Here is a 16528-nt window from a genome sequence, read left to right as displayed (position 1 = left end):
AAAACTCATAATTAGCTTATTTCCCGAAGTACATAATCTTACATATGTGTGCTCAAATTTGTGGATCATGCTGATCAAGGTAAAATCAAGACTTATTTTGGGGTATTTTAACTGGGATTGTATACTATGAGACCATTTATCTTTGTTATAAGGAGATCACAAGTACACATAGTCATTAAAAGTCAAACTAGATAGTATGAGATATGTCATGAAGTTCAAATTTTTTTAAAAGAAAACTTTGAGTCTAGTCAATGACACTCTTACAACTATCTAATTTGAAATTGAATGGACAAGAGTATATGTGACCTCTTTGTACAAAAAGTAAATGGCTTCTTTGTATATTTTTCTATTTCAATTACTTTATGGGCAATTTCTTTCTTTTTTTTCTTTCTGTGATGCTAACTTGGGACTAGTTGAAGTGGAACTCATTCCACTGCAACGAGTTACAATGATCTACCACCATTTTCTTATGAATGCTAAGATCCTTGTTTGTGAACAACACAAGTGAAACAAATAAAATCATAAATGCTTTATTGATTTATACAATTTCTTGAATCATTTGTAAATTCTCAATGTAATTTTCTAGTAACATTATTCCAAAAAAAGAGTGAGGTTTCCATGTGTCTCTATGCTCATAAACTTTAAGGTCCAGAGTCATCCAATTGCCCAATATCTTGATCTGACTTGTGTAAATGAACCATAAACAATGTACATTATTATTTATTCTGTGCTCACTGACATCCATACAATCAAGATCAAACAACTATGAGGCTCTAAATATATATATATATTATTTATGGAGGAGGACACGAAAAAGGATTTCCAAATAATGAAAAGAATTAACTTTACCATCTCATGTGCACACATTTTAGGCTCTATCATAGTCATCTTAAAGACACTAAAATACTTGTTCCCCTGTGGCATAGAGATTCCAAAAAATGGTAGTGATGAAGTAGAGAACTGCTGTGATTGTGAGGAAAGCTTGAAATGATCCCAGCCATTGTACAAAGTATCCAGTCCCAATTGTACTAATAATAGCTGCAAATGTACCAACTGAATTTGCTATCCCTAATAATAACAAATATTTATTTGTTAAGTTCCAAAACAAATGTGTCAATTGAAATTTTGAATTAATGTGCAAATTACTTTGTCAATTCTATGTCATCCCTTTTTTCTTTTTCTTTTTTTTTTTCTCTTTCTTTTTATATAATATTATTTTAAATCATCTCAAAAAATAAATGAGGTGGTCAAATAATAAATTTCTCAACATAGTTGTTTCTTAAATAATACATTTTGCACAAATTTCTCCACAGCTATTGTCTTAAAGATTACCCAAAATACACATGTTCAAGGTCTGGTACCATGCACCAAATAGGAATATAGATAACCACTCAACCACTTATTCAAGGTTTGGTACAAAATGGAAGCCGCAGGATTTCACATCTAATGGCTTGGGGTATTTGGACCTACTCGTATAGAAAGTGATGGTTTCATTGAATACTTTCCCTTTATTATTTATCACTAATTTTTTTCTATGCTATGCATAATTAGTGATGGCTTCAGCAGTAGAAGGAGTTTTTGGGGTTTAACTATAAAAGGTATAATGGTCATTATTAAGAAGCAATTTGTGGATATCTCAATCATAGTCAGCAAGTCTCTGACTAAAACAAAATTTTTAAAAAAAGAAATTTTTTTTGACATCCGTTAAGAACACTGAGCTTTTCAAAAGATCTTCAAAAAAATCAAGGTTCTTTTTTTTTAAAAAAAAAAACCAATACAAATAAAATATCTTATAATGTTTAAAGCATGACTACATATACGATCCAAAAAGTATAAAGCATCGATCTTAAAGATGGATGCAAGTAGGTGTTCCATCTAAAAACAATGGAAACTAACAGTCCAAATCAATGGTTTAAAAAGCGGATCGGTGATCCTGATTGGGCACCTCAAAAACTGATCTGGATCGGCGAATCGGTGATTCGGATCGGGAATCGGTTGAATCGGTTGAATTAAAGCTTCAAAAAAATCCGAAAAAATTATTAAAATTCATTATAAATATTTTTTTTTAGGAATCCAATAAAAAATGAGGGTACTACATTATTAACTTTCATTTTTTTATCAATTTGTGAATATTGCGATGTTTTTTCCCTATATAAACTTATTTTAACTATTAAATTTGCATCACATAAAAGAAAAATCATAGAATTATCATGGATAAAAAATATAATTATATATGGACTATTATAAAGAGTAGACTAATCAATGAAAGAATGGCCATTAAAATCTCGTTTTGGCAAAAAACCCTAACCCGCTAAAAAAACCCAAACTATTACAGCCTAACTAACTATAATCTAAAATTATTAATACCTCACTAATTATAATATTATATACTAAATTATAATTATTAGTTTATATTTTATAATTATTTTATTAGACAAATAATAATAAATTAAAAATATTTTATAATATTATCTAATTTAAAATGTATTATTGACAACTGTAAGAAAAACAGTATATTACATGATTTAAAATGTAAAAATTCATAAATAAAATAAAAGATTTGGTTATTAATGTAAAAATTAATAAAATGCGTATAAATTTTGGAAATAACACTTCAATTTTTTAAAAATTTATTTTTTTAGGTTTCTATAATAAATTTAGTAAAAGAGATTGTTAGTAGAAAGATGGAGATTTCAAATAGAATAAAATTTTTATTTTTATTTTTTTTATGCCTTTCATATTATTTACAAAAATAATTATACCATTATATACAACAAAAATTAACTGTTATATAAAAAATTAATTTTTTTATTTTTCATTTTTTTATGTCTTTTATATTATTTACAAAAATATTTATATTTATACCAACCACTATATACACAACAAAAATATTTATATTTATGCCAACCACTATATATACAACAAAAATGCAACACATGCCCAAAGGGATTCGAAAACAACAAAAATATTTATACCAAGTACTATATACACAACAAAAATGCAACACATGCCCAAGGGGATTCAAATGCAAGACATGCCCAAGGGGGTGCCCAAGGGGATTCGACATTGGGACCTCAAGTAAAAAAATCAAAGGGGGATTCGACCTTAGGACCTCAAGTAAAAAAATCAAAGTCATAACCATCAAGCTATCTAACTACATATGATTATAAATTGCTGATTAATAGACTATATTTACATTTTATTTTCATTTAATGATGTTTGGGAATTATCCAACATCGAAAGATGGGTATTCAACTTTGGTATATAAATACCTATGCAATATGAACAATAAAATGCGTGTAAAAATATTAGGGCAACCTCACACATGTGCACGTGTGCACGTGTGAGTGTGTATGGGGCACGCTCACACGTGCTCTTGGACACACGTGTGCACGCGTGCATGTGCACGTGTGGGTGCATGGGGCACGGTCGCACGTGCGCTTGGATACACGTGTGCACGTGTGGGTGCGTGGGGCACGCTAGCACGTGTGCTTGGACACATGTGTGCATATGTGAGTATACGTGGGGCACGTTCGCACGTGCGTGTCATGCATTTACGTGTGTGAATCGGGTTGAACTGGATAGAATTTGATGGGAACCGGCGGTTCCACTCTAGAACCGGGCAGTTCTCGGTTTTTGTTTGGAACCGGCACGAGCACGCGTGTTTCCGAGTCGAACCGGGCGAGTCCGGTTCGACTCACCATTTTTTAAAACACTGGTCCAAATGTTTTTTTACTAGAATTTTTATTTCTAGTTTTTAAAATTATTTGTTTTTTCATATTTATGATCTTCATGTTAGATATCACATGTTCTTAAAAGTTAAGTAAAAAAATCTATCTCAAAAATAGATTTATTAATAGGCCCACATTTCTACATATGCAGACGTGGCCGTATAGAAACTGGGCCCTATTCTCTTACAAAGTTGTATAAGAAAATGACAATAACAATATCCTCCAAGAAAAATTTATCATTATCATCATCAAAGCTTTTTTTCAACTAATTGGGATGGCTACACGTATCCTAGTTTGTCATTCTGCTCTATAAGGGCCTTAACCTTAACGAGGTCATAAGTCCCCATATATTTTCTCACTACTTCCAATCATATTATTTTACCCCTTTTCCTTTTTGAGCCATCCACTTGAACTAACTTGCACCTCTTACCAAGTGTTGTACTGGGTATACGTTGCATATAGCCCGCCTACCCAAGTATATTCTCTTATCTTATCTTATACTGGTGCCACACCTAAATTCTCCCTAATGTATTCATTTCGAATTTTGTCCCTTCTTTGTCATGTCACTCATTTATCTCTATGTCTTCATCACAGCTACACTCATTCTATAGGTATGTTGTTTTTTTACCGCCTAATATTTTTTCTAATAAAGCAAAGTTGGTCTCACAGCTGTCCTCCTATAGAACTTGCCTTTCAACTTCTTTTGCATGTGGCGAGCACATACAATTCTAACTTCACATCTCCACTTCTCCCACCCAACTTTAATTCTATATTTGACATCTTCCACAATATCTTCATTTTTTGAGATTATTAACCCACGATATTGAAAGTGCACTTTGTTCGGTATTTCTTGGCCTTCGGTAACTACTTCCTCATCGCTACTTATATTATTTCTAAATTTACAGTTTATATACTTTGTCTTAGTCCGGCTAATTTTAGAATTTCTAGAGCATCCCTCCAAAGTTCGAACTTTGTGTTGATGCCATTTTAAGTCTCATTGATTAAAGTTATGCCATCCGTGAATAATATACACCATGGTAGGTCATGTTGTAGATTGCTAATTAAGTTATCCATAACTAAGACAAAGAGGTATGAGCTCAATGCTAACCCCTAATGTAAACCTATAGTCATTTAAAACTCACCCTTCTCATTGCTAGAAAAAATAGTCTCCTAAAAAAAATTTATAGAAGATTTACCCTAATGAAAAGTCTTTTCGTTTTTTTTTTCTATAAATGAAGAGTAAAGAATAAGAGAGATTCAGCTGGGAATTCAAGGTGAGGTCGAAAAAACTAATTTTTGCTTTCGCATACAGTTTAGTACAAGTAAGCATTTTGTTGCTTTCCTTTTTACTACAGAAGAAGATTGATCAATTTCACATTTTAGAAACTTTTGTTATTTCAATGATGTGTACAATATAACAACACAACAATTATTTTACATTTTAAAGTTTTTGTGTTTTTGTTAACTGCAATCCTATGCTAAGGAATTATTATTATTATTGTTTTTTTTTAATTTTAATTCTACATCTTGGTTCACAGTGCTTGTTATTTGTTAATGCATTTATTCTTTTTAATATGTTGTTGTTATTTCATTGTACGCTCCAAATAAAATCATCTTATGCTTTTTTTATCGCTATAGTAAAGTAAGCGTTATCGTATCTAATTAAAGTTTAGATAAAAAAAAATCACTTATTACCTCTAACAATTCCAAGTTATATATCAGTCTTTTCACTCTGTTATTTTGAGCCAAATCTAAAATATTCATAACTCTTTAATTTATCTAATTTTGGTCCTGTGATTTTTTGGGAAAAACCGATTTATTGCTGTCATATTAATTTGCCAATATATTGTTATTGTCTGACTTGCTAAGATCTCAATAACAAAAGATGTTGGAAGTGGCATTACCATGGAGAAATCCTGAATGCAGAGGTGCTATGTCCTGGGAGCAAAAGCAATAAAAACATATAAAAAAAACAGATTACTATGGCATACTAATAAAAGAATGCTTACATTAATATGGAAAATCCAAATCAACTCTAGCAAGAAAAAGGAAACTTTGTTAGTTCTCTAAACAAATTATCTTGTAACCAGTCTCTAAGAATATTCTGGAGTACTTAGTAAAAGAAAGGGTGGAAAACCATACCTGCATGTTGAGAAGAAAACCAGCTTGGCTAAAAGAACTTAGGCTGAGGGCCATGGTCAACCATATTGCAGCTACATGTGGTGTTTGGGCAAAGTTCAAGCAAAGCAATGAAATCCCAGGACCAATGAATCCAGTTGACTGTATATCATGCACACAAGTTTATGTTAGTTGTGATTTTTTTCTCTTGAAAGTGTATAGCATACTCCAAGAGTATACTATATATTTATTTCCTTGGGTAACGTGCCGTTTGGGTTATTTTATCTGAAATTTTAGTACTCACTTTAGAATCACCAGATGAGTATTTTCACATTAAAAAAAAAAAATTGAATTTTTATTTTCTAAACAATTAGATTTAACTATCCAATTCGATAGCCTTTTTTCGATCTTTGGATACTTTCAAGTTCACATTGTATATAGGATGACGTTTCTATAGCACCTAGGCTTTATGAAAACCAAATAAAGCCTCACTTCAAATCCTCATCTGGAAAGTACTTTCGGCAATGGAAATATCCATTATGGGTTTAAAATCAATTTCTAGCATCGAAAAATAAATTTAAAACTAAAAAAAATGAATGGTCTAGATAACTTATTAAAATATACACAGTTTTTAGACTTTGAAATCCTAATTTTTTTGCAACCATAATGTTCAAATCGAGATGATCGATGTAAACGTTTTTCAGGGGCGTTACTTATTTCGATAGGGCGGTAACCCTATCAAATGATTTTCCTTATATCTATATATATAAGAAAAGTCTTCCCAACGCCTATAGGTGAAAAGGAACAGTGATTTCGCCTACCCTCATCACCGTCAAAAGTTTATCGTACGGTCACGATTGTCCGATAGTGTTTCATTTTTCTTTTTTTTTCTACAAATCAAAATGATCTGAAATTTGACCAAATGAAATCATTAAAGCTCAAATATAATATATTGTACAACAACATGGAAGCTAAGGAACTTACTTGCATTATCTTTCGAACGAGGGTGACTGAGTAGCCAAATTCTATCAAGAAATCAGAGATTGATCCAGCAATGTACCCTGATATGGCCATCATGCTCCATGGGATGGCACTAAACCATGCAGCTTGTTTCAAGTTTACTCCAAAAACCTATTATTAAAGAAAATTTATCAAATTAAGGCAATGAGCCTCTCTCTCTCTCTGGGCTGAGAATTGACCTGGTTTGGTCCGAAACCTGAATTTCGGATGTGGATATGAATCTAAGACTTGGATATGAAATTTGGATCCGGATCCGAATAGTAATGCGGGTTAGATCCAAGTACAAGTAGATCCTATCTGGATCCGACAGACTTTTAAAATAGTATATATTATTATATATATGTATAGTTATTTATTTATTAATTGATATAATATATTTATAATATATAAATTTTTAAACTTTTAGAATACCTAATCCAGATCTTTTCAAATCCATATTAGATCTGCATTCCATGTACAATTTTTTACCTAGATCCGGATCCCAACATTTTGGATCCGATTGGATCCAGATTCAAATATAGATCTTATGTATACTTTTTAGATCCAAATCCGGATATGGATGGATCCAAAAAATTCTCACCCCTAAATACTCGTAAATTAATCTTGATTAGTAATGAACACAGTTTTTAACAATTAAAAAAAAATATTTTCACTAGAGTCTCCTTAAAAAAAATATTTATACTTACTGTCTTGAAGTATATTGGCATCCATGAAAGAAGAATAAAGTATCCCTGCAACAAACATAACTAATTTCAGATCTCTAAAAGCAAGAAAGAAGAATATGAGAAAAACTTTTCTAGTTCTCCTATTTTTCAACATATTTAATTTTAGTCTTTAGTAAGTATTAAAATATTTTTATTATTATAGTAAACACCTAACTTGAAGGTTATCAGTATTGATACATCATCGCCATCATCTAAACCTTATCCCATTTATTTGGGGTTGGCATCAATATTGATACCTATTCTAAGAAATAATACCTAGAGTTTTTGAACCTTTTTACTCTTTTATATCAAATATGACACCTAGAATTTTTTGAATGATTTTACTAAACCTCTTGTTTTTCTAGTTCTCCTATTTTAAGATTTGGAATTCAAATGCATACCCAGTTATTTGTTACATTAGCAAAGATGATGGCCCATGTTGGAAGCTTCGAGAACAATCTTCGTATGGACAAACAATCACGGCCGTCGGTCTTCGAGATCTTCGGCTTTCCAGCTTGGATTAACATGAGCTCTCTTTGGGTAATCAGTTGATTATCAGAAGGATCATTGGTGACTCTAAAAATCCAAACTGAGAGCCATGCAAAACCAAGGATCCCAAACAATGCAAAAGGGCCAGAAATTCCAACCTTTGACATGATAACAGGAGTCAGTAGCAGGCTAATCACATTTCCTGTATGAAATCCAGCCATCGATAATCCCACTGCACTAGCTCGCTCGTTGCTCGGAAACCATCTATTTCATTGAAGTAAGGAATTAGGAGAAGTGTGTGTAGCGTACTACTCAGACGACCCCAATTAATTGAGAAAAGGCTATGATGATGATAATATACGTTGTATACTACTCCTACAATAGTATACTATACACTTACTCCCTTCGGCAATGGAGCTATTAAGGCGGACTTTTTTATATGAAATTTTGATATTTTCTTTTAAATCACTAAATGAGTATTTCGTTTAAAAATGAAAGAAAATTGGATTTTGAGATCTTGTATACGTAGAATTGACCGTGCAAAAATTGGATGGTCTTTTTCAATCTTAGGAATTTTTTTTAGGCAAATCTATATGGAAAAAGTTTATATAAGGTTGACACTATAACATGTATGATTAAGGTGCACCTCTAAAATCCTTTGAAAAAAGTTGTTCTGATGTTGAAAAAATATCTAATTAATCATCTCGACATTGAGATGTATAGATATGGCCAAAAAACTAGATTTCAAGTTTGAAAAGTAGTATATCTTGCAACACATTATATGGACCATCCATTTTCAATATTTTAATGTTCTTATAGATCTGCATTATTTGAACCATTTTTAGAGTTTAAAATTTTATAATTAGAGATAAAAATAGATTCTTGCACCATCTTAAAAAAAAATTGACATCAGAATTGCATGTCATGACAAAGTTTGGAGATGCACCTTAATTTGATTTTTAAAAATTGTAACCTCATGCAAACCACACCCAATATATATTGAGTATGTTGTTTTCTTTTAAAGAGTGGTTAGTTGGTTGATGAGGTTATATCCCGAAATTTTAGGTCCTAAAAGTACTCCTAGATAGGATTTTACCTCAATGACACTGGCATATAATATTTAGTTTGAAACTAAAAGGCTTTGTTTGTTCCATGAGCTCATACAAATGGTGAACAACAACATTACTTATACTTTGATCGGGAAAGTATACAAAGAGACCATTTACTTTTAATACAAAGATATCATTATCACTTTTGTCCATCAGATTTCAAATTAGATGGTTGTGAGTGTATTATTGATTAGACTCCAAGTTCAAAAAAAAAAATTTGAACTTTATGACACACTCTGCGTCATCCAATTTGACATTTAATGGTTAGTGTCAATTGTGATCTCCTTATAAAACTAAATAAATGGTCTCATAGTACACACTCCCCTTTGATCAAGTGTGAGTTTCTTGTTCTTCCCAAATGTTGAGACATTGAAAACCAACGTTATAACAAAAATTTCTTCCACCCCAAACAAATGTTTTAATCTTTTAAGAAATGAATTTCTCGTGGCCTTAAAAATTCCTTCCATCCAAAGAAAACATTATACGGGTGTGGTTTGTACAAGGCCGAGGCACTAAACAATCAAAGTAATGAAGATCTTCAAATAATATCGAAATATGTTGTTTTATTATAGACAATCTTGATGATGGTTTGACAATTTGTTTTCATCTAAAATTATAAATTTAAAGATTAAAAAATAGTATAGTTCGAGCAGATCTATGAACAATTGGAAATGTTTATAATTAACAGTGTAGATAATATATCATAAGATGAATGGTTTCCAATACTCGAAGTCAATTTTTTCACATGTTCATACATCTTGACATTGAGATAATTGAATTGATCGTTTTTCAGCATCGAAACAACCCCTTCTAGTGAATTTTTTAGGTGCGCCTTGATTTGTTTGTTTAGAGCCTCACCTTTATACAATTTTTTTCCTTAGAAATTTCCTATTCGTGTATTTATAATTTAACATTTTTAAAATTTTACGAAAATTCAGGACATTTTAAAATTTTAATAGTAGCTCACCTAGATAGGAGGGTGTTCATGCAAGGTAAGGCAACACCTTCTGCAAGTCCAAAGATGGTCCTGACAATGAGGAGCATGATGGTTGAGTGGTCTGCGGCCCATGGGGTCAGGAACGTAGTCAGGGACCATACGGCCACGCCCCACGCCATCACCCTCTTGCCACCGTATTTATCGGCCATTAGCCCTCCGGCAACTGATGAAACAAGGTATCCCCACAGAAATGAAGACTGCAAAAAATCAATCCACACCAATTTAACACGTACTAAAAAAGGAAAAATTTTAAATAGAGCCGAGGCTCTAAACGATCAAATAAGAGCCTACCTCAAAATTTTCAGTAGAATAGGTTGTTTTGATGCCCCAATATCTTCAAATTGATCATCTTGACATCAAGATGTATGGACACGAGAAAAATGGATTTCAAGTTTTAGAAATAGTGTATTTTGTAACACATTTATGGACCGTCAATTTTCAAGATTTTCAAGTTCTCATAGATCTGTCAATCTACACTATTTTTGAAGCTTTAAACTTTATAAATAAATATGAAAATGCATTTTAAGACTATCACATAGATTTCCAATATTGAAACCACATTTCTCCAAACTATTTGAAGGTAGGCTCTAATTTGATTGTTCAGAGCCTAAGCTCTATACAAACCACACCCATTAAAAAAAGGGATTGTATAGAATGAGACTATTTATCTATTGTACAAAGAGGTCACAATTATTTATAAACATCGGATGTAAAATTTGATAGCTTAGGTATGTCACAAAGTTCAAGAAAATTTTCTTTGAACTTTGAGCTTGATCAATGGAATAAATGCTGCAACCCAATTTCATATCCAACGGTCAATATTAATTATGACCACCTTATACAAAAAAAAATGTACTCTTGTACATTCAAATTCGAGAAAATTTCTTTTGAACTTTGAGTTTGGTCAATGAAATAAATGCAGCCACTCAATTTCACATCTGATGGTCAAGATTATTTGTGAACACCTTGTATCAAAGGCAAATGATCTCATTATATATTTTCCTCTTAAAATATATTAATATATAAGGTACATTTCCTAAAAGAAAAAGTTTATATAGAGCCGAGGAGCTAAACAATAAAATTTCAGCCTACCTCAAAAATTTCAATAGAAGAGGTTGTTTTGATGACCAAATATCTTCAAATTGATTATCTCGACATCAAGATGCATGGACATGAGAAAAAAAAAAATAGATTGCAAGTTTTGGAAATAGTATATTTTGTAACGCATTTTTAGACCATCAATTTTCAATATTTTCAAGTTTTCATAGATATGTCGATCTAAACTATTTTTTAAGCTTTAAAATGTATAAATAAATATAAAAATATATTTTAAGGCTATCACAAAGATTTTCAATATTGAAATCACATTTCTTAACACTAATTGAAAGTATGCTCTAATTTGATTGTTTAGAGTCTAGACTCCATACAAACCGCACCCTTTCCTAAATTCAAAACATCACATAGGCACTTTTACAAAAAATTTAATATCATATAAATTTTTAAATATATCAGAGACCTTTGAAGTATTACTTTTGATACATTGATATATCTCGGGGAATGGTTCATCCGCTTTGGTTTAGATGTAAAACCAAATACTTAGGCCAAAGAGGCTGAAGCAAAACGAATCTCAGAAAAACAACAACAACAATGACATGAAACCAACTCCATGATGCAATTGCTATTTGGACCCATGTTTTAGCTGAACGGGATAAAGAAAATGTGGAAATTGCAAAAAGCAAAGGGGAAGAAAGTGACATTTTCTAATACTAGGTTAGGTACCATTGGAACTGTTGCACTTGCAAAGTTTCAACCCCATTTCATTGTGGGAAAAAGTTAATATAAAGTTTGCAACTTTAAAATATAGAATTAAGGTTGCATCTCAAAAATCTATCAGGAAAAGCTATTTTTTTAAAAAAAAATCCTTTAATTGACCTTCTCAACATAGAGATGTATGAATACGAAAAAAAAAAAAAAAAAAAAACAAAACAAACAGAAAAACAAAGATTTTGAGTCCCAAGATAATGCATCTTGCAACACATTATTTGAATTTTTAAAGTTTGAAATTTTACAATTAGAGACGAAAAATGAATTTTCATGCCATCCAAAAAATTTATGACACCAAAATTACATCTTATGATAAAATTTGGAAGTGCGCCTTAATTTGATGGTTTAAGCTTGCAGCTTGATACAAACCACACCTTTCATTGTGATATGTGGGTTAAATAATAAATTGATTGTGATCTTGCACTGGATTTTAATTAGTTATCTCATTTATTATTTTTTTGATAGAAAATTTGGAAACCAATTAAATGGGTATTTAAGGGAATGTATATCATAATCCTAAACAGCATGCAGAAATAGTAAACCTTAGGGCCATCAAAGTCTATTATAAAGTGATCAACAGTAATGATGAAGAAGTGGAACTGAAAACTAACAAGTCTTGCTTTGGAGGCTCCCTCTCTCATGAGATACCTTCCTACATTTGAATGGATGGTGATAGCCTCTTAAGGACCATGGGGTTTATCAGCCTTTCTCTTTAGAGAAAACCTAAAATATATGGAGTTTCAGTTTTTTCTGGTCCACAAATAAGGACCTGACCTTGGGTCGGGTTAGATCTAGGCCTAAATCGACTTGACTTGATTGAACCTAAATATATAATATAAAATATTATATACTATAATATTATAAATTACAGTATGTTGATATAATCATTATCATAATATGATATAACCGACTCGGGTCCTTCGGGTCTCACCCTGGGCCAGACCAAGGTAAGGGATTTTGGAACCGGCAAGGTCCGAGTACCGCATGCATAACAATACAAATAGTAAAATGCATAGTTACCAACCAGACTGGACCGGCTGGTGCGTTTAATTGGACCGACCCTTGCAAAAAATGGGTTGGGTCAAAATCAATGTCTGATCAGCTAAATAAAAATGAATAATTTTTTTCTTTCTTTTTTTTAGTTTTACACAGTTATTATATCCATTTTTAAAAAAAATATCTAGGCTAACTAGCTCGACCACCTGTTAAACAAAATTTGACTAAACCAAACCCTTCACCATTTTCGTAATCTATCGGATGTGGATGTTGATAAACAAAATAGATATAAAGATCATGACTTCCGCCTCAGCCGATAAGGATACAGAAAAAAATTGCTCATTTTTATTTAGCTCAACAAAATACTTTACAAGGTAAAAAGCATCTTAAGACTGGGATTTGGCAATATAATAAACCAAATGAAGAGGTGACATTTTCACAATGTCAAAGAAGACAATAATAAAAAAAAAATTGAGTGTTCGAAGTAGATACAAGACAAGATGCTCATATTTATTAATCAGAAATTCAGAAATATAAAATAATGAAAAATCACAGCATAGAGTCATGAAACTGCTTTTTTTAAAAGGAAATCATTAAAATAGAGCAATATATAATGTTCCCGTAAGAGTACATTGTACATTTGCTCCCTTAGGTGAAAAAACTCCACGTAATATTATTTTCTCCATCTAAAATTTCTAGATTCATTTTAGAATCATTAGACAGCACATGAAGAAGATAATTGGGTCGGGAGGATCTAAAAGTAAAAAATTGGATGAATTTATTCAATCTTAAAATGATATTTTTTAAGATGAACATACATAACTCTTATTAAGAAGGGTGAAGATCTTAAGCTTTCTCTTAACCCATCTTTTCATGTAGAACTCCTATTATAGGAGGTCAACATAAAACTTTATCAAAACTTTCTTTTTCTCTCTGTGTAGAATTCCTATTATTTTTTAAATTATTCGAGGTTATATCTCCAAAATTTTGGATCGTCGGACTATCCAAGATACGATTTTTTTTCTTTTTTTCTTGTAACTCCTAGTTAGGATTGTGAAAAAAGATATTTCATGCTCCCGCACGAGATATGATCTTTAAAATACAATAGGGGAATCATCAATTGACAACCACAACCTAACTACCGCAATAAAATGAATGTTGGCTAAATGAGCAACATACAAAACTGCTTTCTAGAATTAAATTTGACCTAAATTTGAAGGGATCATCATCACAAGTGTCTTGTTCTTTCAATCATTTGGAGTGGGCTACATGAATCTTATTCTTGATCAAGAATGCCCTTAAAAAGGATCATCATGAAGTTAAAAATTGAACAGACCAAAGGTCGGGTTCGAGTAATAGGGTAGGCCCCCGCCGGTCTATAAAATATTAAAAAATATAAAAATCTAAAAATATATGAAAACTATATTTAAAACTTTGATAAAACAAAGCACATTAAAATGACGTGGAAAAGTAGTAAACCGTGTTAAAAGTAAAAAATACAAACAAATCTAAAAAAAAATAAAAATTATATTTAAAATCTCATTAAACAAAACACATCCAAATGAAGTTGAAAAGAATCATATTTTTTATTTTTTAATAAATACAAAAAAAAATAAAAGTATACGAAAACTCGATTTGTGCCTAGGGCTATTTTCAAAAAAATTCAAAAAAGATGAAAAATAGTAAAAATAAGCATTCATTGTAAAAAAAAACACTTTCTAAAAATAATAAAGAATGCTCAAATAGAGAGAGAGAGAGAGAGAGTGCCATTGTAAAAAAAAGTGGTCAATTTAAGAGAGAGAAGCTAATGTGTAAGTCGAAATGTGGAGCATGGAACAAATTACTTCAAGCGGAAAGAAAGAGAGAATCGGTGACCGGGTGTGAAAACATTGGCTTTTAGGAATTAAGAAAAGAGAGAATGGATTATGCAGATGTCTCTGTGACAGAGAACATTGATGGGAGACAAAAAGAATGACCATGCAAACGCCAGACAGAGAGAAAGAGAGATTTAGAGAGAGAGATTCAGAGCGAGAGAGATTCATCGATCATGGGCCATGCAAACTTATCAGAGAGAGAGAGAGACTAATCGAACTTGGACGCAGGGGGAGAGATATTCATCGATGATGGACCTGCAAATTTGTGTGTGTGTAAGAGAGAGAGAGAACCTGGACGATCCCCAAGAAAGTGCTATCCCAACCATAGCGAGAAGCAAGAGGAACAATGGCGACAGACATGACAACCCTGTTCGCGTTGCAGAGGCACATCACACAGGCCATTAACGCCACCACTTTGATCCTCTCAGACACAGGCTCTCTGAAAAACCCCGTCTCGATCTTCTGTGCATTGGCCCTCCCATTGTTTCTCTCTCTACCCTTCTCACTCTTCCATGAAATACCCTCCTTTCTCTCTCCAAACCTTCCCAAATCCTCAGACCCTGCCTTCAAACACCCGATTCCAAAACCCAATTTGACCCCAAATCCTTTTTGGGTGTTTCGAGTTTTGATCCGAATTAATCTAGAGAGAGAAGGAGAAGACGAAAAACTAGTAGAGAGGAGAGAGAACGAAGGCTCATGTGCAGCTTTGAGCGGAGTGGTGGCCATTAATGGAGCTTGAACAAAGAACCCAACTAGAGAATTGGAAATACAGAGTTCCTTTTACCTGAATTTCATCATTTTTATGCTATTTTGGGTTTGAATCATCTATGCTCTTCTTTCTCTCTCTAGTTTCTTCTCTCTCTCTCTCCTTTGAAAAGGGAGAAGAGAGAGAGAAAGGACGTGGCTCTGGAGGAATTTGCTGATGGTTCAACAAGAGTTTGATGGGGAGTCCACCAACCTGGAGAGAGAATAACGGAGTAGATTTGGATGAGAGAGAAAATGCCTAATATTATTGCCTTACTCATCCAATATTTGACTCAATCATCCCCCTTACCCAAATTAGTCTAGATCGGTGAATCAACGGTATCGATCATTGTTTTACTATGTCAAAAAAAGTGATATGGTCAAAAATAAATAAATAAATAAATAAATGGTGAATCAACAGTATGGATCATTGTTTTACTATGTCAAAAAAAATGATATGGTCAAAAATAAATAAATAAATAAATCAGTTAAAAAAAAAAAAAGAAGTAAATCGGCAAAAACGTCGGTATGGATTAGTGACTCAGCGGTCTAGATCGCAGTTTTAATGTAGCGAATCGTCATTTTACTAGGAAAAGGGCTGAGGGGCCAGCGGTCAAGATTGCAGTTTTAATGTAGAGAATCGTCATTTTGCTGGGAAAGGGGCTGAGGGGCGGGGATCGTGGTGGTAGCATCCCCATATCCAGTTAGCATATCGTGGTATCCATTTCTATCGCTGACACCCTCAATTAACATCTTCAAAATGTACCTCCTCAATCTATTGAAAAAATGGGTAGGGCCCTTTTTTCCTTCTGAATTATCCAAAAAAATAAGGAGAATCATCATTTTACTATGCGGAACCATCGGTTTCGTTCTTGATTCGGATGTTTTCCTACATGTATGCAAATCATTGGGTGTGACTATA

At 32.3% G+C, this 16528-nt stretch overlaps 1 protein-coding gene across 3 annotated transcripts; it reads right to left on the bottom strand.

The window, feature by feature from the left end:
• Positions 1 to 505: 505 nt before the first annotated feature.
• LOC18437830 (putative anion transporter 3, chloroplastic) lies at positions 506 to 15902 on the bottom strand. 3 transcript variants are annotated; one of them, XM_020669249.2, is made up of 8 exons: positions 15154 to 15901; positions 10139 to 10365; positions 7975 to 8326; positions 7556 to 7600; positions 6834 to 6980; positions 5874 to 6011; positions 5636 to 5669; positions 506 to 679 (listed from the first exon to the last, which is right to left on the bottom strand). In XM_020669249.2, the coding sequence occupies exons 1-8, from the start codon at positions 15586 to 15588 to the stop codon at positions 642 to 644; spliced, it is 1416 nt and encodes a 471-aa protein (XP_020524908.2). In that variant the 5' UTR covers positions 15589 to 15901; the 3' UTR covers positions 506 to 641. The 3 variants fall into 3 exon arrangements, with proteins under 3 accessions (XP_020524908.2, XP_011624822.2, XP_020524910.1); XM_011626520.3 differs by lacking the exon at positions 506 to 679 and adding an exon at positions 694 to 1068 and having other exon boundaries at positions 15154 to 15902; XM_020669251.2 differs by lacking the exons at positions 506 to 679; positions 15154 to 15901 and adding exons at positions 694 to 1068; positions 10460 to 12149.
• Between the last annotated feature and the right edge of the window lie 626 nt (positions 15903 to 16528).

The sequence above is a fragment of the Amborella trichopoda genome, chromosome 8 (genome assembly GCF_054954075.1).
Source record: "Amborella trichopoda isolate Santa Cruz 75 chromosome 8, AtrichopodaSantaCruz75HAP2 v2.0, whole genome shotgun sequence".
NCBI lineage: Eukaryota > Viridiplantae > Streptophyta > Magnoliopsida > Amborellales > Amborellaceae > Amborella > Amborella trichopoda.
This window is presented reverse-complemented; position numbering and strand designations above follow the sequence as displayed.